Source organism: Melospiza georgiana, chromosome 6 (assembly GCF_028018845.1).
Source record: "Melospiza georgiana isolate bMelGeo1 chromosome 6, bMelGeo1.pri, whole genome shotgun sequence".
Classification (NCBI taxonomy): Eukaryota; Metazoa; Chordata; class Aves; order Passeriformes; family Passerellidae; genus Melospiza; species Melospiza georgiana.
Window position 1 is genome coordinate 22439888 of NC_080435.1, and position 23990 is coordinate 22463877.

The following is a 23990-nucleotide window of genomic DNA, read 5'->3' on the forward strand; positions in this document are numbered from 1 at the left end:
AGGTGCTCAAGGGCTTCCCTGGACACTGATGCTGGGGAACCAGAGGATGGATGGCCCCATTCTGCAGAAGAGCAGCATAACCCCCTAATTTCTGTGCAATGAAATGGTCCAAGCATCTGGAGATGGGAATTTCCATATTGCATGTACTTTCTGGATACAGGCACAGGAGTTCAGTGGAGTTCATCATTGACCCTGCACTTTCCTCAGAAGGATTCAATTCTGGAATTGAAGAATGTGACAAATTGAAGAATGTGACTGAAAGGATAAGGGAATGTTGCTGTCCCTCCCAAGCTCTGCAGCCCTACCTGGTGTCCCTTCCCATCAGCTGGGAATGCAGGGCTGGCTCTGCTGGACAGAAGGGGAAGGATGCTCCCTGTGATGCCAACCCCTCTCCTGCCATCCAGAGGCACCAGCCCTACAGGGATTTGGGAAATCACTGCCACTCCATGATGGGTGTGTCCCCAGGGATTAAGGTGTCCCATTCTTTGCAGGCAAGAGCTCCCTGGAAACACCATGGAACTCATCTGCTGAGCCAGAGGAGATGGAGTTCATTCCCTGGGGCCGAGGCCATGAGGGTCATTGCATGGGGAATAGAGCTGTGGAACAGCACTGAGCCCAGCTGCACTGCTTGGGGCCATGTGGATCCAGGAGGGAGGAGGAAAGCCATGCTGCAATGTGCTCCCTGCAGAGCATCTCACAGAAATCACCCAAGGCAATGCTCCTGCTCCCTTGTCCTGCAGGAATACACCACCACAGGGAGTGGGATCCTGTGGATATTGATTAATGAGGTGACTCTAGGAATGGCTCAGTCACTGTCCTAGGGTCACTCAGCAGAGCAGGTGAAGGCATCAACAGACTCACAGCTCCATGTCCCTGGTGGCATCATTTCTGCGTGTAGGTTTTTTTTTCTGCTCCTCAAAGACACTCTGGAGGGAGAGCCGGAGGGACCCCATGGAGCAGGGCCTCCTGCACCCTGCCACCAAGAAGTAGATGAAGGGTTTGATGCTGCTGTGGATGCAGGCGAGCAGGAAAACAACCTGAGAGGGCACAGTGAGGTAACCAAAATCCTGCAGGAACTTCCAGATGTTGAGGAGGAGAGTGAAGAGCACGATGACGATGATAACGATGTCGCGCCTCTGGGGTTGCTGCTGCAGGGAGGCCCGCTTGAACTTAATGAAATCAACTGTGCCAGAAATGACCACAGGTACAACAAAGAGGAGCAGCATGATGGTGTTCATGGAGATGAGAGCTGCCCGGCAGTGCTCCTGCTCGTGTGATGGGCACAGGAATGTCACTGCAGGAGTGACAGCAAAGACAGCAAAGAAGGCCCAGGATTGGACACTGTCCACCACCCACACCAGGCGCTCAGGAAGGTCAAAGCAGCAGCAGAACCAGTAGGGCATGTATATATACCACGGATCGCTGCTGCGCATCAGCCAGAACAGTCCCCAGTAGTAGGAGACCACTGACAGGTGGAAAAGGAAATTCAGGTACAGCAGGGGCAGGATAGGAGAGCAGGACATGTCCTCCACCAGGAAGAGGAGGGCAGTGGGGACTGCAAAGAGGAGGTAGAGGGAGTCAATGACAGCCAGGTCAAAGAAGCTAGAGGTATGGCTTTTCAGGTTGAGGAGGCTGATGACAGCCCCGTTCCCAAACAGCCCACAGAGGCAGAAGAGCAGCGTCACACTGTGTATGGCCACACTGGTGACATCTGTCTCACACAGATCATCTCCTTCAGTGGGTGAGGCAGGAGATGGGAACACGGTGGTCACCTCCATGGATGGATGCTGGGCAGGCAGTGGGATGTGGCCCCTGTCTGTGGTCAGAGTGGCTGGGCAGTGAGTGCTTGGAGAATCCAGGGATGGACCATGTGGCTCGTCAGCAGCTCCCTGCAGTGGGAAGGATTCAGTGGGGAGGAGTGAGATGTGCAGGGGAGGAGGGCAGTGGAAATTTTGGCGTGTGAGAGGAAGGCGCATGGGTTGGGCTGTTTGGTGGGGGGATGTGGAAGGAAAGCACTGGGAAGAGGGGAGGGGAGATGAGGAAGGCCATGCCGTCACCTGGAGAGGGTGTCAGGAATAGAGCAGCTGCTGCAGGAGAGGAAGGTGGGGTAGGGAGGAAGGCAAACATTCCACTGACCTGTTCCCTGTGGGGCAGCAGCAGGCAAAGGGCTCTGTGCAGATCAGTGGCGCTTCCTGGTCCCTCTTGCTCCTTTGGGATCCCTGTCCTAAAGCGGCTCCTGCCAGGTCAGGGACATGAAGGAGAAAGTGCCCACGTCACCAGGAGCTCCCCATTCCCGCCCTGCTGGCTCCTCTCTTTTCCCCATCCCGGTGTTGTTTCCCGAGGCTTGGTGGAGTCATGGGAAAGTCAGAAATTGCATTTTGTCTATATAAAAAATTCACTTCCTCACACTTATTTACTGTGGCTTTTTTGCTGCAGAGGAAGTGACTTTTGTGTAAAGCTCAAAATGAAATATTTTGCAAATGGTTTACCTTCCCTGCAGAATGTCCCTTTCTCCAACTGCCTTCCCTCTCCTGAGAGACTTGTACCATTCCTTGTTTCTCTTCCCTGAAGGGCGACTGTCCTTCCAGCAGCATAATGATGTTAGTGGTGCTGCTGGCTCTGGAATGCTGGCAGTGCTGGCAGTGCGGAGGAGTCAGCTGGGTGCTCATCAGAAGTAACTCCTATTTAGGGAGGAGCTCTGGGCTCATTGCCAAAGCCTCCCCATGGCCCAAGAAAGCAGAGCTGAGCTGCTCCCTATCCTATCCTATCCTATCCTATCCTATCCTATCCTATCCTATCCTATCCTATCCTATCCTATCCTATCCTATCCTATCCTATCCTATCCTATCCCAATCTCTGCACCCCATTCCCACCCCACTCTCCATCCTCACCCCATCCTGTCACATCCCACAGCTTTCCCAGATGGAGCTGCTCCCCCACTCTGAGCGTGGCCTGTCAGGCTCTGCTCTCCTCTGGCTTTGCCACCATCCAGACCCCCTCCAGCCCCCTCTGACCCTCTCCTGACCCCTCCAGCCTGCTCTGACACCCCAGAACCCACCCAGGGCTGATTTTTTTTCCCCTGACTGCCCCACTTGTCTCAGACCACAGCAGTGTCCCTGCTCCTCCTGGCCATAGGGTTCTAGGACCCAGGAGGGAGGAGGAAAGCCCAACTCCAATGTGCTCCTCAGGATCACACAGGATGATAAATGTGGCTGGAGCCAGTGCAGAAACAGATTTGGAGGCCTGCAGTGGTTTTGGGGCAAGTTCTGTAACAAGAACTCTGTGAAGAAGCAAGAGCACATGGGCAAAGGAAAAGTTCAAGGCAAGGTCACCTTTAATATCTCAGCACTCAGTGAATGCGACCACCAGAGACCGCTCTGAATGATCGTCTAGGGTCAGGAAAGGACTTGGAGAAGGACACATGGAAATTAGTTCTAGGAAAATTATATTTATGTATTAGCTAAGAAACACACTTAATGACTGTGTATGGTTATGATGGATAAAACCCCCGTTGTAACCCCTGTCACCATACACTGATCAGGGACAGATCCTTCTGTATGTGCCTTGCAGCTAGGGAATTCCTGCTTCCTAATGCTTCCCATTGTGTTAGAAAGTTTATTTCAGCTGATCTCAGTGTCACGATACAGAGGGGATGCACAGGGCAGAGGAGGGGGGAGCTGGGGAGGGCACTGTGGTCACCGAGAGAGGGTGTCAGGAACAGAGCAGCTGCTGCAGGAGAGGAAGGTGGGGTAGGGAGGAAGGCAAACATTCCACTGACCTGTTCCCTGTGGGGCAGCAGCAGGCAAAGGGCTCTGTGCAGATCAGCGGCGCTTCCTGGTCCCTCTTGTTCCTTTGGGATCCATGTCCTAAAGCGGCTCCTGCCAGGTCAGGGACATGAAGGAGAAAGTGCCCAGGTCACCAGGAGCTCCCCATTCCAATCCTGCTTGCTCCTCTCTGTGCCCTGTCCTGGTGTTGTTTCCCAAGGCTTGGTGGAGTCAAGGGGGAGTAAGAAATTGCATCTTTGGCTACATCAGAATTTCCATTACTCTGAGTTATTTGTCTTGACCATTTTTTTCTGCCATAGAGGAAGTAGCTTGATATGCAGATTTCTTTGAATGGCTCCTCATTTCCTCCTGATTAGAAACTCTTTTCCAAATGGAACATTCTTCAAATGCTTTCCCTCTCTCAGCAAGATTCTACCATTGCTCATTTATCTACCCTGAGGGGTCATTGTCCCTCCAGCAGCAGAGAGCTGCTGGTGGTGCTGGTGGTGCTGGAATGCTGCTGGCAGTACTGGAAGTGCTCACAGCACTGTGCAATCATCTGGGTGCTTCTCAGAAACAACTCCCATTCTGGGTTGATTTTCAGGATCATTGCCAAAACATTCCCTGGCCCCAGGAAAGCAAACCGAGCAGAGAATTCCCATTTCTGTGATTGCAATGCACACTCACACAGCCCAAGGAAAGGAGAGCACTGAGTTGCTTGCAACCGGGTCAGCAGCACTTAGAGCCCACCCTGATTACTGCCAATCCCCTTGATGATGCAATGAAAGCTATCAGAGACCAGGGTGCTGTGATCCCCTTTCCAGCCCTTCATTAGGGCTCATCCTCCTCCACCTCAGACATGGCAGCCCTTGTGTTTGTTTTTACCTGACCCCATCCCTCGGAGTAACCTGTGCCAGGGCCTCAGCACCCTCACAGGAATGGATTTCTTCCCAATATCCAACCTGACCCCACCCTCTGTCAGTGGGAAGCCATTCCCTCTTGTCCTGTCACTCCCTGCCCTTGTCCAAAGTCCCTCTCCACCTCTCCTGGAGCCCAATCAGCTCCTGGATCATGAAGTGTTTGCCCTTGAAAAGATTGGGCTGGTGAGGGGATGTGAGATTCCATAGCTGGGGATGCAAACACAGTGTCAGCAGGAAGAGAGGTGACAGTTCTGATCCCAGAGCCAGCCGTTTCCAGCAGGAGCATCCCAGATCCCTGAGGTACATGTGAGACTGGGTAGGAATCATCTCACCTCAGCTTCTTAGGAATTCCTTGAATTCACTGTGGGCTGCTGTCTAACTGCCAAGAGAGTGTAGAGGATGACTCAGATGAAACCTGCAACTTTATAAGGATCAATGCTGAGAGAGCAGCATGGATTTACCTTCTCTCTCAGAAGAAATGTAATTGGTGAAATCCCAAATCATCCTTCTGCTGTGTTCCTGTGCTCCAGCCAGCCCGGTGGGAAGGCATCCCAGGGGAGCTGGAATGAGGAGAGCCACGACAACTGGAGCCAGTGTGACAGCAGGCAGTGGAGCAAAGTGCCTGTCCCGCTGCTGCTGCTGCTGTGGCTGTGTGGGATGGTGGGAATGGGGCTGTGCTCTGGCTCCTGGGCCAAGAGCAGTGCCCACCCTCTGATTGACTTCCTGGCTGGGAGCTGTGAAAGGAATTCACCCCTCTGGTAGTGCTGCCTTGCAGAGGGCTTTTGAGGGAGTGCCAGAGCCAGGGCATATGGACAACACAGTGGAATCATCATCAAGTGGAATCATCATCAAGTGGAATCATCATCAAGTGGAATCATCATGAAAGATAGTCAGCATAAAATAGAACCATAAAATATCCAGAGTTGGAAGGGAGCCACAAGCACCATGGAGTTGAGCTCCTGGCCCTGCTCAGGACATCCCAGCAATCCCAGCCTGTGCCTGAGAGCATTGTTCAAATGCTCCTTGAGCTCTGTCAGGCTGGTGCTGTGTACAGCAGGGGAATTCCTGCATGGGGTGGATGATGTCAGGAATCATCATGGAATTGTTTGGCTTGGAAGGAACCTTAGCTATCATCACATTCCATCTCTCCTTCTGCCACGGATAAGGACACCCATGAAAACTTTTGGTTTGAAATCCTTGCTCTTTTGAAAGGAAGCTCAGGTGGGGAGTGGCCTGGGTGACACTGGAGACAGGGAAGGTGCTGGGAAGCCGAAAAAGTATATTGGAGGATCAAGATCCTCCTGCACTTGCCTTGGGAGAAGCATCCTGGCTGAAATGTCATTTCCTGGATAAGAGGTTCCACCGTGGAAAGTTTCTGCTTTCCAAATGGCAGGAAAATAGGAGACTGGAGAGAAAAACCCTTTCAGATGTCAAAGTCTCTCTCTCTCATGTGTGTCTCCAAAGCTTGACTCACTTCCCACGGCTTTCTCTGTCACTTCCCTTTCCAGAAGCAGTGGCAGATTGGTTTCCCCTGGATTTAAGGCAGTGGGAAAAGGAGGGACAAAGTCCCCCTGACCAAGAGATGTGGCTGCTGCCCAGGTCTCTCCCAGCAGGAATCAGGAGCGCTTGGCACTGCCAGCATCATCCCAACCATTGCAGGCACGTGCCTTAGGAAGGGCTCTGGTATGAGACAGGGACCTGCCCTGCTCCCAGAGCAGCCAGAGGCTTTAGAATGGGACAAAAGAAGGAAATGAGCCATTTTGGACACGGTTTAACAGGCACAGGCTCTGCAGTGAAGCCTGGATATTGTTTATTCAACAAATTGAGAGGCTGGGACTACCATAGTGGAAAGAAACAAAAACCATTAATCCAAATCCGATTGAGGGGTGGTTACAGAAAGACAGAGATCAGGAGAGGCTGGGCTGTGTCTGGAGCTGCTGTGCAGAGTGGCTGTGCAGCTCCTCCTGAGGGTGGCCAGGTTCAGGATGGAGGTGCTCAAGGGCTTCCCTGGACACTGATGCTGGGGAACCAGAGGATGGATGGCCCCATTCTGCAGAAGAGCAGCATAACCCTCTAATTTCTGTGCAATTCAATGGTCCAAGCATCTGGTGATGGGAATTTCCATATTGCATGTACTTTCTGGATACAGGCACAGGAGTTCAGTGGAGTTCATCATTGACCCTGCACTTTCCTCAGAAGGATTCAATTCTGGAATTGAAAAATGTGACAAATTCCCACTGAGAGGATAAGGGAATGTTGTTGTTCCCCCCCCAGCTCGGCAGCCCATCCTGGTGTCCCTTCCCATCAGCTGGGAATGCAGGGCTGGCTCTGCTGGACAGAAGGGGAAGGATGCTCCCTGTGATCCCAACCCCTCTCCTGCCATCCAGAGGCACCAGCCCTGCAGGGATTTGGGAAATCACTGCCACCCTGTGCTGGGTGTGTCCCGAGGGATTAAGGTGTCCCATTCTTTGCAGGCAAGAGCTCCCTGTAAACACCATGGAACTCATCTGCTGAGCCAAAGGACATGGAGTTCATTCCCTGGGGCCGAGGCCATGAGGGTCATTGCATGGGGAATAGAGCTGGGGAACAGCACTGAGCCCAGCTGCACTGCTTGGGGCCATGTGGATCCAGGAGGGAGGAGGAAAGCCATGCTGCAATGTGCTCCCTGCAGAGCATCCCACAAAAATCACCCAAGGCAATGCCCCTGCTCCATTCTCCTGCGGGAATACACTAATAAAGGCAGGGTGATCCTGTGGATAGTGATGAATCAGGAGGTTCAAGCAAACTCTCAGCCTCTGTGCTGAGGTTATTCAGCAGATCAGTGGAAGGGATCAGCAGGCTCAGAGCACTGTGTCCATGGCAGGATCATTGTGGTGGGCAGTGTTTTCTCGCAGCTCCTCAAAGACCCTCTGGAGGGAGAGCCGGAGGGACCCCATGGAGCAGGGCCTCCAGCACCTCCCCACCAAGAAGTAGATGAAGGGTTTGATGGTGCTGTTGATGTAGGCAAGGAGGAAAACAACCTGAGAGGACACATCCATATAACCGAGCTGCTGCAGGAAATTGCACAGGCTGAGGAAGAGAATGAAGAGTGCCATGAGAAAGGTAACGATGTCGCGCCTCTTGGGTTGCTGCTGCTGGGAGCCCCACTTGGCCTTAATGAAATCAATTGTGCCAGAAATGACCACAGGTGCAACAAAGAGGAGCAGCACGATGGTGTACATGGAGATGAGAGGAACATGGCAGTGCTCCTGCAATAGTGGGCACAGGGATGTTACCATGAAAATGACAATGATGAGAAGACCGAAGGCCCACTTATGGACACTGATCTGCCCCAGCCTCGGGCACTCGGGAAGCTCCCTCCGGCAGCAGAGCCAGCAGATCTTGCACATATACAGCATTGTGCTGTTGACTATCAGCCACAACAGCCCTATGTAGTAGGAGATCACTGATATAATGAAAAGGACACTCAGGTACGTCAGGGGCAGAATAGGAGAGCAGGACACGTCCTCCACCAGCAGGAGGAGGGCAGAGGGGACCGCAAAGAGGAAGTAGAGGAAGTCAATGACATCGAAGCCAAAGATGCCAGAGTTCCTCGTTTTCAGGCTGAGGAGGCCGATGACAGCCCCGTTCCCAAACAGCCCACAGAGCAGATGAGCAGTGTCACACTGTGTATGGCCACCCTGGTGACATCTGTCTCACACAGATCATCTCCTTCAGTGGGTGAGGCAGGAGATGGGGACACGGTGCTCACCTCCATGGGTGGATGCTGGGCAGGCAGTGGGATGTGGCCCCTGGCTGTGGTCAGAGTGGATGGGCAGTCAGTGCTTGGAGAATGCAGGGATGGACCATGTGGCTCCTCAGCAGCTCCCTGCAGTGGGAAGGATTCAGTGGGGAGGAGTGAGATGTGTAGGGGAGGAGGGAAGTGGAAATGCTGGGGTGGGAGAGAAATGTGGGAGGGTTGGGCTGGTGTGCCAGGGATCGAGAAATAACAGAGACCAACATTTTCAACTCTTTTGGACTTGCTTAAAGACTAACTGGGGAAAAAGATAAAAATATGTAAGGATGTGGACCCCAGTGATAAACGTGGCTGGAGCCAGTGCAGAAACAGATAAGGAGGTCCGCACTATTTTTAGAGAAAGTTCTGTAACACGAAGCAACAGTCCATGGCTGAAGGAAAAGTTCAAGACATGGTCACCTTTAATGTCTCAGCAATTAGGGAATACAACCACAAGAAGCCCCTCTGAAAGAACCTCCAGGATCATAAAAGGACTTCCAGAAGGATGAGTTTGCATGGAAATGAGTTCTAGGAAAATAATGTTTATGTGCTAGATAAGAAAAACTTTTAATGTATGGTGAAAATGAATAAAAAGGATGTTGTGAAGTCTCACAACACAAACAGAAATAAGGAGAGATCCTTCTGTGTGTCCTGCTGCCCAATAATTCCCTTGGTAACACCATTTGTTGATGTTAGGAATTTTATTCTGTCTGATGTTGATATCACTCCAGATCCATCCCATCCCATCCCATCCCATCCCATCCCATCCCATCCCATCCCATCCCATCCCATCCCATCCCATCCCATCCCATCCCATCCCTCCCCATCCCATGCCATCCTATCCTGATGGGTTCTCAGTCCCTGGCCTCTCCCTGGCTGCAGGTGTGGCCTGTTGGGCTCTGCTGCTCTCCAGTGGGAGATTTGGCATTGGTGGCACCCAGAGCCCTCCTGCCCCCTCCAGCCCCTGTCTGCCTGATGCCTTGGGCTGGCTCCCTGGAACAGAGGCCAGACCAGGTGAAGAGAATAAAAGGAGGCATTGATGAAAGGCCTTCAAAAGGTTCACCTTGGGCTCTCAAAGCCTCCGAGAGGGGCTGCACCCAAAATGGACAATGGCCATGAGTTTTTCAGACGGATATAAGTTTGGTCTGTTCACAAATCAGGGGTTAATCCTCCAATTACAGCTTCAGGTAATGAAGTTATTTAGCCCCAGTTTGCCCTCCCCAAATTCACTTTTGTCTATACTTTTCCATGCTGATGGCAGTGTCCTTGAATTTCAGGCCTAGAGGAATTGTTTTGCCTCAGTAAAATGCGCAGACAGTTAACTAACACTTTCCATGGAGTTCAGAGTTATGCACTAATGCAGTACAGGATATGAAAAATAGAAAGGCTAAAATCCTAAGGCATCATGCCCCCTCTGACATCCTCTAGGAATTCCCCCCAGGCTGCCTTCCCCTCCAGACAGCCCCGCTCCTCTCCTGCCCCACTCAGGAGCCCCAGCAGTGTTTCTGCTCCTCCTGGCAATTCCATGCTTCTGCAGCCCAATGAACAGCAGTGGAGCCATCCCTGTAGTGCCTCTTGTTTGTGTCCAGAGGAGGTTGGGGGGCTGGAGAGCAGGGATGGAGCTGGGAAGGGGCATCTCCAAGGGAAAGACGGCCCCAAAGCCTTCCGGGGCAGGCTGGGGTGAGCAGCCCGTGGGGAGGGAGTGGAGCCTGAGGCCCGGGGCTAGGAGGGATGGGAAGGACGGGAGGTGGGTGGGCTGCATGGGGAGTGGGATGGGAGGGTGGTGTGGGAGGGGTGGGACATGATGGAGCTGCTGGGAAGATGTGGTGGGAAGGTGTGGGGTGTGGTGGGGCTGGAGAGAAGGTGTGGGGTCTGGTGGGGCTGGAGAGAAGGTGTGGGATGTGGTGGGGCTGGAGAGAAGGTGTGGGATGTGGTGGGGCTGGAGAGAAGGTGTGGGGTGTGGTGGGGCTGGAGAGAAGGTGTGGGATGTGGTGGGGCTCGAGAGAAGGTGTGGGGTGTGGTGGGGCTGGAGGGAAGGTGTGGGGTGTGGTGGGGCTGGAGAGAAGGTCTGGGGTGTGGTGGGGCTGGTGGCCTCAGGGAAGCCCCAGGGAGGGGGTGATGCCCCGTGGAGCCCATGGTGACAAACACAGTTGTCACCCTGCTCCTGGAAGGGGGTGGCTGTGCTGAGGATCACGGCCTCCTCCTCTCCTTGCTGCTGCACCACCTGAGCCTGCTGAGGGAGCAGCTGAAGGCAGTGGAGAGGAAGAATTTCTGAAGGCAGAAAGACCTTTGCACCTGGCTCACAAAATTAAAAATTAACGATCTCAGGGGAGATCTCTGCTGTGACACTCACAGAGCCCTCGGGGTGGGGAATGCTGAGCCCCTGGGCCATCGTGTCTGTGCCAGCCCAGCTCTGGGCACTGGGGATCATGGTTGCTTCAGGGAGCACAAGCCATGGCTGTGTCCCCTCTGACACCAAGAAGTTTAAGTCTCTCAGCAAAACTGTGTTAGACTAATAAGAATTTTTTAGTCCAAATTTTGAATATATTGGAAATATATATGCCATAGACAGGTTCACAGAAATAACACTTTTCAGGCATTTTTATGCATTATGATATCCTAGACTTTTTATAGATACTCCCAAATGTGGACCCAGTTTCTTACTTCATGGTATAGGTGTTTTGTTTCTTTTAATTAGTACTAGAATATGCCATCTATCTTAGTTAAATCAATAACCTGGGGTATTTTTCAGTAAACAATATTTTACTAAATTTGATGTACAAGCCTAGGAAATGCCTCTCATATTGCCATTGCAATTTATGTCTTGCAATTTATTAATTATGTCTTTTGGTATGTATAGGCCTCTGAAATCCTAAGCCTCTCAAGATATCATTCTTATTCTTTGACATCCAATTATTTATAGTTATATGATAACCATTAAAAGTACTGTATTGAGTTTTTTCTCCACCTATTGAGTAAGTTCTCTATGGGTTATGCGCTGATAAAGTTTTCTACTAGCACTCAGCCAATAGAGATCTAAATCAAAACCAGCTAAAAAAACCACAGTCATAAAAGCCTTGACTAATTAAACATAGTTCATTACAGAAATTTCTAAACAGTCACAGAATTCCTAGCTAACTAGCTCTCTTTCCCCTCCCTCCAGCCACGTTCCCGGCTGGCAGCAGCAGCCAGAGGAAGCCGGGAAGCACTGGCAGAGGGGGCAAAGGCAGCTCAGGGTTCACGGTGCTGTTTATTGATATCAGACCTCAGTGGGATGCAGGAACCAGGTGCCAGGGGGAATTTTGGGGTCACAGCCATATTGGGAAGGATGCATTTGGGGAAAAGTGCTCTAGGACCTGTGAGGGAGGAGCAAATCCATGCTCCAATGTGCTCTCTGCAGAGCATGCCTCAGACTTGGCCCATTTCAGTGTCTGTGCTCCCTTTCCCTGCAGGAATAAGGGTGGGAGGGTGATCCTCAGTCACTGCCCCATGGTCCTGCATGGGGGCACTTGAAGGGTTCAACAGGCTCAGACCCCCCTGTCCATGGTGGCATCATTACTGGGGGCAGTGCTCCCTTCTGGCTCCTCCAACACCTTCTGGAGGCACTCCCTGAGGGACCCCATGGAGCAGCACCTCCAGCACTTTGTTACTGAGATGTAGATGAAGGGGTTGATGCTGCTGTGCATGCAGGCAAACAGGAGAACAACCTGGGAGGACACAGTGGTGTAGCCGAGCTGCTGCAGGAAATTCCAGAGACTGAGGGGGAGAGTGAGGAGCACAGCCAGGAAGACAATGATGTCAGGCCTCTTGGATTGCTGCTGCTACTGGGAGCTGCCCTTGAAGTGAATGAAGAGGATTGTGCTGGAAATGACCATGGATGGAGCAAAGATGAGGAAGTTGAGGATGTACAGGGAGATGAGAGCTCCCTGGCAGAGCTTGTGTTCCTGTGACTGGCACAGGGAATTCACCACAGAAATGGCAGCGATGGCAGTGATGGAAAGGGCCCAGAGCACGGCACTGACCACCACCCATGACAGGCCCTGGGGAAGGTGGCAGAAGAGCCCAGGTGGGCAGAGCATGGACCTGCCCCTCTCGATGCTGATGCCGTCAGCTGGTACAGCCCTACGCTGTGGAACATCGGGAAGAGGAGGAAAAGGAAGTGTATGGATGCTGGGGGCATGATGGAGGAGCAGGAGAAATGCTCCTGCAGGAAGAGCAGAGTGGAGGGGACCATGAAGATGAGGAAGAGAAGTTGATGATGCCAGGTCAAGGATGTAGGCAGTGATGGGTTTCATGGTGTCCCTCTGGATGCGGAACCCGAGGAGCCAGAGCACAGCCCCGTTCCCAGCCAGTCCACAGAGGCAGATGAGCAGGGTCACACTGTGTGTGGCCATGATGGGATATCTGTCTCACACAGATCTTGCCCTTCAGCGGATTATTTGGCGGGGGAGGGACACAATGTTCATCCCCTGGATGGACACTGGGCAGGCAGTGGGATGTGGCCCCTGGCTGTGGTCAGAGTGGATGGGCAGTCAGTGCTCGGAGAATCCAGGGATGGACCATGTGGGTGCTCAGCAGCTCCCTGCAGTGGGAAGGATTCATTGGGGAGGAGTGAGATGTGCAGGGGAGGTGGGCAGTGGAAATTGTGGAGTGGAAGAGGGAGGCGGGAGGGTTGGGATGGTTAGCTGGAGGCTGATAAATAACAAAGAGAATGAACATTTTCAGTTCTTCTTATGTTGTTCAAAAGCAAATTGGCCAAAATTTTAAAGGATGTTTTATAGATGGATAATGAGATGATTGGCTCTCACAGTTAAGGGATGAATACTGTGTGAATATTAAGAGAAGCTTTATTGATAGATAATTATCTTATTTCAGTCTGTTGTTTAGATGTCCCCTGTTCTCCCCATAGTCCCCTTCTCCCCGCTCTGTACTGTTGCCATCAGAGAGCCTGAGTCATCTAGGACAGGTAGAAGGAAGGGGTGTACAAAAGCTTGGTACTGGGGGGGAAGAGTCGCAGCATGAGAACACCTGACCCTCCAGTCAAGCTGCAGGAAAGCAGGCTCCAGCAATAAACACAAAGAAGGGCTGACTGACAGACTTTGGGAGGGGCCAGGTTTAGTTGATGCAACCCCCAGGGTATCAAAGGTGAAGCATCCATCTTGAAGATCAGCCAGCCACGTGGTGGGCAGCCATGAGGGAAGCTCCCAGGCCTGCTTCTCCTTATTTAGTCCTTTTGTTGCATTTTTTTGTTATGGTTTAATAAAACTTTAAAAATTAAAAAAAGCAGGTGGTAATTTCTCACAGGATGTAAAGGCTGGCACACAGGATGACAAACATGGCAGCAACCAGAGCAGAAACAGATCAGGAAGCCTGCAGTGATTTTGGGGCTAATTCTGGAACAAGAGGCAACAGTGTATGGCCAGAGGAAAAGTTCATGGCAAGGGCACCTTTAATATGGCAGAATGAATTTAATATGACCACCAGAGAGACTCTTCTTAATAAACCTCCAGGATCATAGAAGGACCTGCAGGAGGAGGTGGACACATGGAAAGGAGTTCTAGGAAAATGGTGCTTATGTATTAGATAAGAAAGACTTTTCAATGCTTCCATGTGGTTGTAATGGATTAATATCCTGTTGTAAAGTCTCACCATACACACAATACAAGGAGAGATCCCTCTGTGTACTGTGCAGGTCAAGAATTGCTGCTTCCTAATGCTTTGCGTTGTGTTAGAAATTTTGTTCTGGCCCATTTCAGTATTAGGATACAGATGGGATGCACAGGAGGAGAGAGAGGAGCTGGGGAGGGCCCTGCAGTCACCAGGAGAGGGTGGCAGGAACAGAGCAGCTGCTGCAGGAGAGGAAGGTGGGGTAGGGAGGAAGGCAAACATTCCACTGACCTGTTCCCTGTGGGGCAGCAGCAGGCAAAGGGCTCTGTGCAGATCAGTGGCGCTTCCTGGTCCCTCTTGCTCCTTTGGGATCCATGTCCTAAAGTGGGTTCTGCCAGGTCAGAGACATGAAGGAGAAAGTGCCCAGGTCACCAGGAGCTCCCCATTCCCATCCTGCTGGCTCCTCTCTGTGCCCTGTCCTGGTGTTGTTTCCCAAGGCTTGACGGGAGAGTCGGAAATTTAATCTTTGCTTACGTCAGAATTTCCCTTCCTCAGAGTTATTTGTCTTGACCGTTTTTTCCTGCCATAGAGGAAGTAGCTTGACATGCAGATTTCTTTGAATGCCCCCTCATTTCCTCCTGATTATAGACTCTTTTCCAAATGGGAAATTATCCAAATGCTTTCCCTCTCTCAGCAAGTTTCTACCATTCCTCATTTATCTACCCTGAGGGGTCAGTGTCCTTCCAGCAGCAGAGAGCTGCTGGTGGGGCTGGTGGCACTGAATGCTACTGGCAGTGCTGGCAGTGCTGGTAAAGCATCTGGCTGCTTGTCAAAAACAACTCCCATTCCGGGAAGAGGTCCAGGATCATTGCCAAAACGTTCCCTGGCCCTAAGAAAACAAACTGAGCAGAGAATTCCCATTTCTGTCATTGCAATGCAGGCTCACACAGCCCAAAGTCAGGACAGCACTCAGTTGCTTGCAGCCAGGTCAGCAGCACTTGGAGCCCACCCTGATTAGTGACTATCCCCCTGATGATGCAGTGAAAGCTATCAGGGACCAGGGTGTTGTGATCCCCTTTCCAGTCCTTCATTAGGGCTCATCCTCCTCCTCCTTAGATTTGGGAGATCTTGTGTTTGTTTTTACCTTACCCCATCCCTCAGGGCAACCTGTGCCAGGGCCTCAGCACCCTCACAGGGAAGGATTTCTTCCCAATATCCAATCTGACCCCACCCTCTGTCAGTGGGAAGCCAATCCCCCTTGTCCTGTCACTCCATGCCCTTGTCCAAAGTCCCTCTGCACCTCTCCTGGAGCCCCATCAGCTCCTGGATCATAAAGTGTTTACTCTTGGAAGGACTGGGCTGGTGAGGGGATGTGAGATTGCATAGCTGGGAACACAAACACGGTGTCAGCAGGGAAGAGGGGTGGCAGTTCTGTCCGAGGGCCAGCAGTTTCCAGCAGGAGCATCCCAGATCCCTGAGGCACATGTCAGCCTGGGTAGGAATCATCTCACCTCAGCTTTCCAGGAATTCCTTGTAATTCACTGTAGGCTGCTGTCTAACTGCCAGAGGAGTGTAGAGGATGACTCATATGAAACATGGAACTTTCTAAGGATTAAACCCAAACGAGCAGCATGGATTTGCCTCTGATAAGAAGTGACATTGCTGACATCCTAAACAACCCATCTGCTCTGGGGCAGTACTCCAGCCCACACACAGAATTTATTATTGCACAAATCTCTTTGGAAACTTTGTGGTGAAGGGGATGTGCACTGAAATTGTGACATACACACGGACAAACTAGATTTGAATCAGAAAGAAAAGTTTAAGAGTACATTTGTAGTGCAGGGTCCTAAGGATCCAGCCAAGAAATGAGAGGGGGCAGGTTTAGGCAGCTGAAAAGACCAGATTTTGGGATTGGAGTTGCTTTAAAGTGAAAGATGCAGCTGAGATGGAGCCCAAGTGCTTTGGGCACAGGTGTGGTTGCTGAGGCTCTCTCCCGTTGCTCATTTCCCGGGCAGAGTGAAGAGCAGCTGAGGAGCAGAGCCCTGAGCCCGTGGCAGGCTCTGAGGCAGCTGCCTGTGTGTGAGAGCCCTGGAGAACACGAGGCAGCACGGAGAGCAGGGGCTGTGGCAGGAGCTGGGACAGAGCCCGCGCCGGACGCTGCTCGGGCTCAGCCCGCGGGCTGCGCTCCCCTTTCCCAAGGGACCATTCCAGGGAACCTCCTGCAGATCCCGGCCCAGGGACAGCAGCTGGAGCCTGGCAGCTGAGGGCAGGGCACTGCGGGCAAGTTCTCCAGGCTGCCAGAGGAAACCAGGTCAGACTCTTCTCTTCCACCTTCACCAGGGTCCCCTCATTGAGTGTAACCTGGTTATTGATTTTGGGGGCAGAACTGAGGCCTGTAGGGAATTAAGAGCTATAAACACTGTGGGAAAGGGGAGGGAATATTGAAAGGAGTGTCCTGCTGAAGGAATCCAGCAGCTCAGTGATATCAACTGACACCTGAGAGTCCAGCTCAGATCCATCCCAAAGGCATTTGCTCTCAGATATCTCCATGGGCAATCCTCTCCTTCTCCAATTGTTTCCCTGCTCCAGCTCTGTCCTGTCCACAGCCAGGAAGGAGGTATCTCCCTGGCTTTTGTTCCAGGCACACAGGACCAGGCTGCCACATCCTCCTTGCCATCTGTCCTGTCCCTCACCCCTCCCTGTGCTGCTCCACATGGAAGCTGTGGGTGGGAAAAGATGGGAAAAGCCACGTTTGGGGCACAGCAGCGTTGCTCTGGTGTGTCTGTTTGTCACCCCTGCAGCTGTGTGAGGGCAGGAGAAGCAGCAGAGGTGTCCCCATGAGCACTTTGTGCCTTGCCACGGAGGGAGCCAGCCCTGCCTGCTGGAGCCAGCCCGGTGGGAAGGCATCCCAGTGGAGCTGGAATGAGGAGAGCCACGACAACGGGAGCCAGTGTGACAGCAGGCAGTGGAGCAAAGTGCCTGTCCCGCTGCTGCTGCTGCTGCTGCTGTGCCTGTGTGGGATGGTGGGAATGGGGCTGTGCTCTGGCTCCTCAGTTTCTGCATCCACAGGAACCCCATCACCCCCTGTGTGCTCAACCTGGCCATGGCTGGCTCCATCTTCCCGCTCTCCATCACCATCACGCTGGGGATATTTTCTGTCCCAGAGAGCTTCTGCCACCAGCTGGGCTCGTGGGCTGTGACAGCTGGGCTGAAGGTCCCCATCCTCTTGGCTTTCACTGCTGCTGTCTCCTCTCTGACAGCCCTCAGTGCTGTCACAGCTCTGTTTGTCCTCCCGTGTCCTGCTGGCCCTGCCCCTGCTCCCAGTGCTTCCCGGTGCTCCTGTGTGCCCTGCTCTGGCTGCTCTCCTTCCTGCTCACTGCCACCCTCCATTGCTGCCCTTTGGTGCCCATGGCCTTGGTGCTGAGCTGCCCCTTCTCAGTGCTCAGCCTGCCCTGTTCTGCTCTGGCCCTGCTGGCCAGGCTCCTGTGCTGCTCATGGAAACAGCTCCCAGGGAAGCTCTGTGCCCTGCTCCTGCTGCTCCTGTCATCTCCTTCCCCTTCCTCACTGCTGATTTTGGGCACTGGCTCTTGCTGAGGGCGTTTGACTTCTCTGTCTTTGCCCCCAGCCCCTCTCTCCTGCTCACCTGTGCCCAGAGCAGTGCCCTCCCTCTGATTGACTGCCTGGCTGGGAGCTGTGCAAAGGAATTCACCCCCTCTGGTTGTGTTGCCTTGCAGAGGGCTTTTGAGGGTTTTGTGCCAGAGCCAGGGCATAGGGACTACACAGTGGAACCATCATCAGGTGGAATCATCATGAAACAGAGTCATCACAATATAGAACAATAAAATATCCAGTGTTGGAAATGATCTCTAAGGGTCTTGGTGTTGAGCTCCTCGCCCTTAACAGGACATCCCAATAATCCCAGCCTGTGCCTGAGAGCATTGTCCAAATGCTTCTTGAGCTCTGTCAGGCTGGTGCTGTGTGCAGCAGGGGAACTCCTGCCTGGGGCAGTTGTGGGTGCCATGAGGAATTCTCATGGAATGGTTTGGGTTGTGTCCTCTGGTTTATGGAAAATTTAGGAGGAAACCTCGAAATGAGATCCCTCTAGAAAACAAATTCAAGCAGCTCCCCTTCCCCAGCTGGTTCAGGAAAAGATTTCCTTCGAGAAAAGTTAAAAAACTGTTTATTTAAAAAGGAGATATTCACCAGCATAAGAAATGAAAACAATATGAAACAATAAAATATCTTGCTGTATTGAAGAGTTGGCAAATTCAGACAGTCCTTGTTGTGGAGTGTAGTTTGGCTCACTCAGTCCCTTATCAGTCCCTCTGGTGCTGGAAAATGCCGCGTCCCAGGCCCCGGTGGGCCACAGGTGTGAGCTCCTGGTGCTCTTCTGGGTTTTCAGTCCAGAGCAGGTTTGAACACTTCCAAGCAAAAGGAAAGCCACAGTCCAGGGAACTTCTCTGTCTCAGCCAGCTGCAAAAGCTTAAAAGCAAAGGAGAGCTCTGTGCTGCATGTCTGTGCTGCAGACAGCACGGTCTGGGAGCAGGAATGGGGAGGAGTGAGCGCAGCTTCTGAAAACAAACTGCTGCATCTGCTCTGCCCCTCTTTGCTCAAGAACCAGTCTGAAATGTGCAAAACCTGTTTCTGGGCTAAACAGATGAATGGGGATAAAATTCAGCTCATAAAGTCACCCAGGAGAGGTTGGAACCAACAGTAGAGATCATCTCATTCCATCTCTCCTTCTTCCATGGGCAGGGACAGCCAGGAAGCCTTTTGCTTTTAGTTCTTGCTCTTTTGAAAGGAAGCTCAAGCAGGGAGCGGCCTGGCTGACAGTGGAGACAAGGAACATGCTGGGAAGCAGAAAATGTACATGGAAGGATAATGGTCCTTCTGCACTTGCCTTGGGAGGGACGCCCTGGCTGAGTTGTTTTTCCCTGAACAAGGGGTTCCACCATGGAAAATTTTGTGTTTCCAATGGACAGGAAATGGGAGTCAGGGAGAGAAAAACCATCTCAAAAGTCAAAGTCTCTTCTGTTAATTATTACCAACTCTGTTAACAAATGCTCCTTCGGTGTTTAACCTCATGTGTGTCTACAAATCCTGACTGCACACATGACTTTCATTCTCACTTCCCTTCCCAGAAGCAGTGGCATGTTGGTTTTCCCTGGATTTAGGGCAGTGGGAAAAGGAGGGACAACTTCCCCCTGAGCAAGAGATGTGGCTGCTGCCCAGGTCTCTCCCAGCAGGAATCAGGAGCTCTTTGCACTGCCAACATCATCCCAATCATTGCAGGCATGTGCCTTAGGAAGGGCTCTGGTATGAGACAAGGACCTGCCCTGCTCCCAGACCAGCCAGAGGCTTTAGAATGGGATAAAAGAAGGAAATGAGCCATTTTGGACAGTGTTTTAACAAAGCAGGCCCTGCAGTGAAGCCTGGATGTTATTTATTCCACTAATTCTGGGCCAGGAATTACTGCTCTGGAAACAAAGATCAGGAGAGGCTGGAGTGTGGCTGGAGCTGCTGTGCAGAGTGGCTGTGCAGCCCCTCCTGAGGGTGGCCAGGTTCAGGCTGGAGGTGCTCAAGGGCTTCCCTGGACACTGATGCTGGGGAACCAGAGGATGGATGGCCCCATTCTGCAGAAGAGCAGCATAACCCTCTAATTTCTGTGCAATTCAATGGTCCAAGCATCTGGTGATGGGAATTTCCATGTTTAAAGCTCTTTTTGTTCACCTGTTCCAGGCTTCAGTGGAGTTCAGCTTTCATCCGGCACTTTGATATTCAGAAGGATTCAATTCAGGAATTCAAGAATGTGAGACATTCCCACAGAAAGGATAAGGGAATGTTGCTGTCCCTCCCCAGCTCTGCAGCCCTACCCGGTGTCCCTTCCCATCAGCTGGGAATGCAGGGCTGGCTCTGCTGGACAGAAGGGGAAGGATGCTCCCTGTGATGCCAACCCCTCTCCTGCCATCCAGAGGCACCAGCCCTGCAGGGATTTGGGAAATCACTGCCACCCTGTGCTGGGTGTGTCCCCAGGGATTAAGGTGTCCCATTCTTTGCAGGCAAGAGCTCCCTGGAAACACCATGGAACTCATCTGCTGAGCCAAAGGAGATGGAGTTCATTCCCTGGGGCTGAGGCCATGAGGGTCATTGCATGGGGAATAGAGCTGGGGAACAGCACTGAGCCCAGCTGCACTGTTTGGAGCCATGTGGATCCAGGAGGGAGGAGGAAAGCCATGGTGCAATGTGCTCCCTGCAGAGCATCCCACAAAAATCACCCAAGGCAATGCTCCTGCTCCCTTCTCCTGCATGAATACACCACCATGGGGAGGGTGATCCCATGGATATTTATTAATGAGAAGACTCAAGGAAACCCTCAGCCTCTGGCCGAGGTCCTTCAGCAGAGCAGTGGAAGGGATCAGCAGGCTCACATCCCCGTGTCCCCGAGGCATCATCAATCTGGTCAGATTTTTCTTTCTGCTCCTCAAAGACCCTCTGGAGGGAATCCCTGAGAGATCGCACTCTACAGAGCCTCCAGCAGCTCGCCATGGAGCAGGGTCTTGTGCACCACCCTATCAAGAAGTAGATGAAGGGTTTGATGCTGCTGTTGATGCTGGTGAGCAGGAAAACAATGTGGGATGACACAGCGATGTACCCAAGCTGCTGCAGGAAATTGCAGAGGCTTAGGATGAGAGTGAGGAGCACAGTGAGGAAGACAGCGATGTCACTCCTCATGGGTTGCGGCCGCTGGGAGCCCCACTTGGCCTTAATGAAATCGATTGTGCTGGAAATGACCATGGGTGCAGCAAAGAAGAGCAGGATGAGGGTGAACACAGAGATGAAAGCTGCCCGGCAGCGCTCCTGCTCTTGTGATGGGCACAGGAAAGTCACCGTGGGAATGACAGTGAAGAGAGCAAAGAAGCCATAGGATTTGGCACTGTTTGCCACCAACCACATGCGCTCAGGAGGGTTCCAGTGGCAGCACAACTTCCATATCTTGTACATGTACCGCACGGGGCTGTTGACCATCAGCCAGAATAGTGCCCAGTAATACGAGGACACAGACAGCTCAAAAAAAAACTGTATGTACAGCCTGGGCATGATATGAAAGCAGGACATGTCCTCCACCAGGAAGAGGAGGGCAGAGAGGACTGTGAGGAGAAGGAAGAGGAAGTCAGTGACAGCCAGGTCAAAGATTTCGTTTTTGCTGCTTTTCAGGCTGAGGAGGCCGATGACAGCCCCGTTCCCAGCCAGCCCACAGAGGCAGATGAGCAGAGTCACACTGTGTATGGCCACATTTGTCACATCTGCCTCACACAAATCTTCTCCTTCAGTGAGTGAGGCAGGAGATGGGGACACGGTGGTCACCTCCATGGATGGACGCTGGGCAGGCAGTGGGATGTGGCTCCTGGCTGTGGTCAGAGTGGCTGGGCAGTCAGTGCTTGGAGAATCCAGGGATGGACCATGTGGCTCCTCGGCAGCTCCCTGCAGTGGGAAGGATTCAGTGGGGAGGAGTGAGATGTGTAGGGGAGGAGGGCAGTGGGAATTGTGGGGTGGGAGAGGGAGTTGGGAGGGTTGGGGTTGTTTGGCAGGACATTGCTAAAGAAGAGACAATAAACATTTTCACCTCCCCTGAAGTTGCTTAAAGATTACCAGGGCAGAAAGAGAAAAGGATATATAGGTGTGGACACAGGATGATAAACACGGCTGGAATCACAGGGGACAGTGATAAGGAGGCCCACAGTAATTTGGGGTAAGTTCTGTAACAAGAAGCAAGAGCACATGGCCAAAAGAAAAGTTCAAGGCAAGGTCACCTTTAATATCAGAGCACTTGGTGAATACGAACACCAGGGACCCCTCTCAGTGAAACTCCTTGAGCATCAAAGGATGTTCAGTGGGAAGTGGGTGCCAGGAAATGAGTTCTAGTAAAATGGTTCTTCTGTACTGGACAAGAACAATTTTTTAATGTCTACGTATGGCTATAGTGGATAAAATCACTGTTGCAAAGTCTCACAATACACATACAAATAAGGAGAGATCCTTCTGCATGTCCTGCTGCCTAATACTTCACTTGGCAACACCATTAGTTGGTGTTAAGAGCTTTGGTGTCAGTCCTCATCCATGCCATGCCATGCCATGCCATGCCTCCCATCGCCTCCCATGCCATGCTATCCCATGCCATGCTATCCCATCGGATCCCATCCCATCGGATTCCATCTCATCCCATCCCATCCCATCCCATCCCATCCCATCCCATCCCATCCCATCCCATCCCATCCCATCCCATCCCATCCCAACGGGTTCCCAGTCCCTGGCCTCTCCCTGGCTGCAGGTGTGGCCTGTTGGGCTCTGCTGCTCTCCAGTGGGAGATTTGGGATTGGTGGCACCCAGAGCCCTCCTGCCCCCTCCAGCCCCTGTCTGCCTGATGCCTTGGGCTGGCTCCCTGGAACAGAGGCCAGAGCAGGTGAAGAGAATAAAAGGAGGCTTTGATGAAAGGCCTTCAAAAGGTTCACCTTGGGCTCTCAAAGCCTCCGAGAGGGGCTGCACCCAAAATGGACAATGGTCATGAGTTTTTCAAACAGATATAAGTTTGGTCCTTTTACAAATCAGGGGTTAATCCTCCAATTACAGCTTCAGAAAATGAAGTCATTTAGCTCCAGTTTGCCCTCCCTCAATTCACTTTTGTCTATACTTTTCTGGGCCTGAGGCAGTAGAGTGTCCTTGAATTTCAGGCCTAGAGGGATTGTTTTGTCTGACCAAAATGTGCAGAGAGTTAACTAACACTTTACATGGAGTTTAGAGTTATACACTAATGCAGTACAGGATATGAAAAATAGAAAGGCTAAACTCCTAAGGCATCATGCCCCCTCTGACATCCTCTAGAAATTCCCCCCAGGCTGCCTTCCCCTCCAGACAGCCCCGCTCCTCTCCTGCCCCACTCAGGAGCCCCAGCAGTGTTTCTGCTCCTCCTGGCAATTCCATGCTTCTGCAGCACAATGAACAGCAGTGGGGCCATCCCTGTAGTGCCTCTTGTTTGTGTCCAGAGGAGGTTGGGGGGCTGGAGAGCAGGGATGGAGCTGGGAAGGGGCACCTCCAAGAGAAAGACGGCCCCAAAGCCTTCCGGGGCAGGCTGGGGTGAGCAGCCCGTGGGGAGGGAGTGGAGCCTGAGGCCCGGGGCTGGGAGGGATGGGAAGGACGGGAGGTGGGTGGGCTGCATGGGGAGTGGGATGGGAGGGTGGTGTGGGAGGGGTGGGACATGATGGAGCTGCGGGGAAGATGTGGTGGGAAGGTGTGGGGTGTGGTGGGCCTGGAGAGAAGGTGTGAGGTGTGGTGGGGCTGGAGAGAAGGTGTGGGGTGTGGTGGGACTGGAGAGAAGGTGTGGGGTGTGGTGGGGCTGGTGGCCTCAGGGTAGCCCCAGGGAGGGGGGTGATGCCCCGTGGAGCCCATGGTGACAAACACAGGTGTCACCCTGCTCCTGGAAGGGGGTGGCTGTGCTGAGGATCACGGCCTCCTCCTCTCCTTGCTGCTGCACCACCTGAGCCTGCTGAGGGAGCAGCTGAAGGCAGTGGAGAGGAAGAATTTCTGAAGGCAGAGAGACCTTTGCACCTGGCTCATAAAATTGAAAATTAAAGATCTCAGGGGAGATCTCTGCTGTGACACTCACAGAGCACTCAGGGTGGGGAATGCTGAGCCCCTGGGCAATTGTGTCTGTGCCAGCCCAGCTCTGGGCACTGGGGATCATGCCTGCTCCAGGGAGCACAAGCCATGGCTGTGTCCCCTCTGACTCCAAGAAGTTTAAGTCTAACAGCAAAAGCATGTTAGACTAGTAACAATTTTGAGTCAAAATTGTGGACATATTGGAAATATGTTTGCCATAGACAGGTTTAAAGAAACAACAGTTTTCAGGCATTTTTAGACATTATA

The 23990-nt window shown here is 52.3% G+C and overlaps 4 protein-coding genes across 4 annotated transcripts; 1 reads left to right on the forward strand and 3 right to left on the reverse strand.

The window, feature by feature from the left end:
- Positions 1–857: 857 nt before the first annotated feature.
- On the reverse strand, positions 858–1778 carry LOC131084920 (mas-related G-protein coupled receptor member H-like). The gene has a single exon (XM_058026682.1). The coding sequence runs from the start codon at positions 1776–1778 to the stop codon at positions 858–860; it is 921 nt and encodes a 306-aa protein (XP_057882665.1).
- Positions 1779–7524: 5746 nt separating this feature from the next.
- On the reverse strand, positions 7525–8441 carry LOC131084566 (mas-related G-protein coupled receptor member H-like). The gene is given in 2 exon segments (XM_058026138.1): positions 7525–8330; positions 8333–8441. Coding segments are annotated over 2 exon segments (915 nt in total).
- An 8465-nt stretch (positions 8442–16906) lies between these two features.
- On the forward strand, positions 16907–17911 carry LOC131084921 (mas-related G-protein coupled receptor member A1-like). Its single transcript, XM_058026683.1, is given in 4 exon segments — positions 16907–17090; positions 17093–17362; positions 17365–17609; positions 17612–17911. Coding segments are annotated over 4 exon segments (999 nt in total).
- Positions 17912–20403: 2492 nt separating this feature from the next.
- LOC131084568 (mas-related G-protein coupled receptor member H-like) lies at positions 20404–21440 on the reverse strand. The gene has a single exon (XM_058026140.1). The coding sequence runs from the start codon at positions 21438–21440 to the stop codon at positions 20418–20420; it is 1023 nt and encodes a 340-aa protein (XP_057882123.1). The 3' UTR covers positions 20404–20417.
- Positions 21441–23990: the final 2550 nt, after the last annotated feature.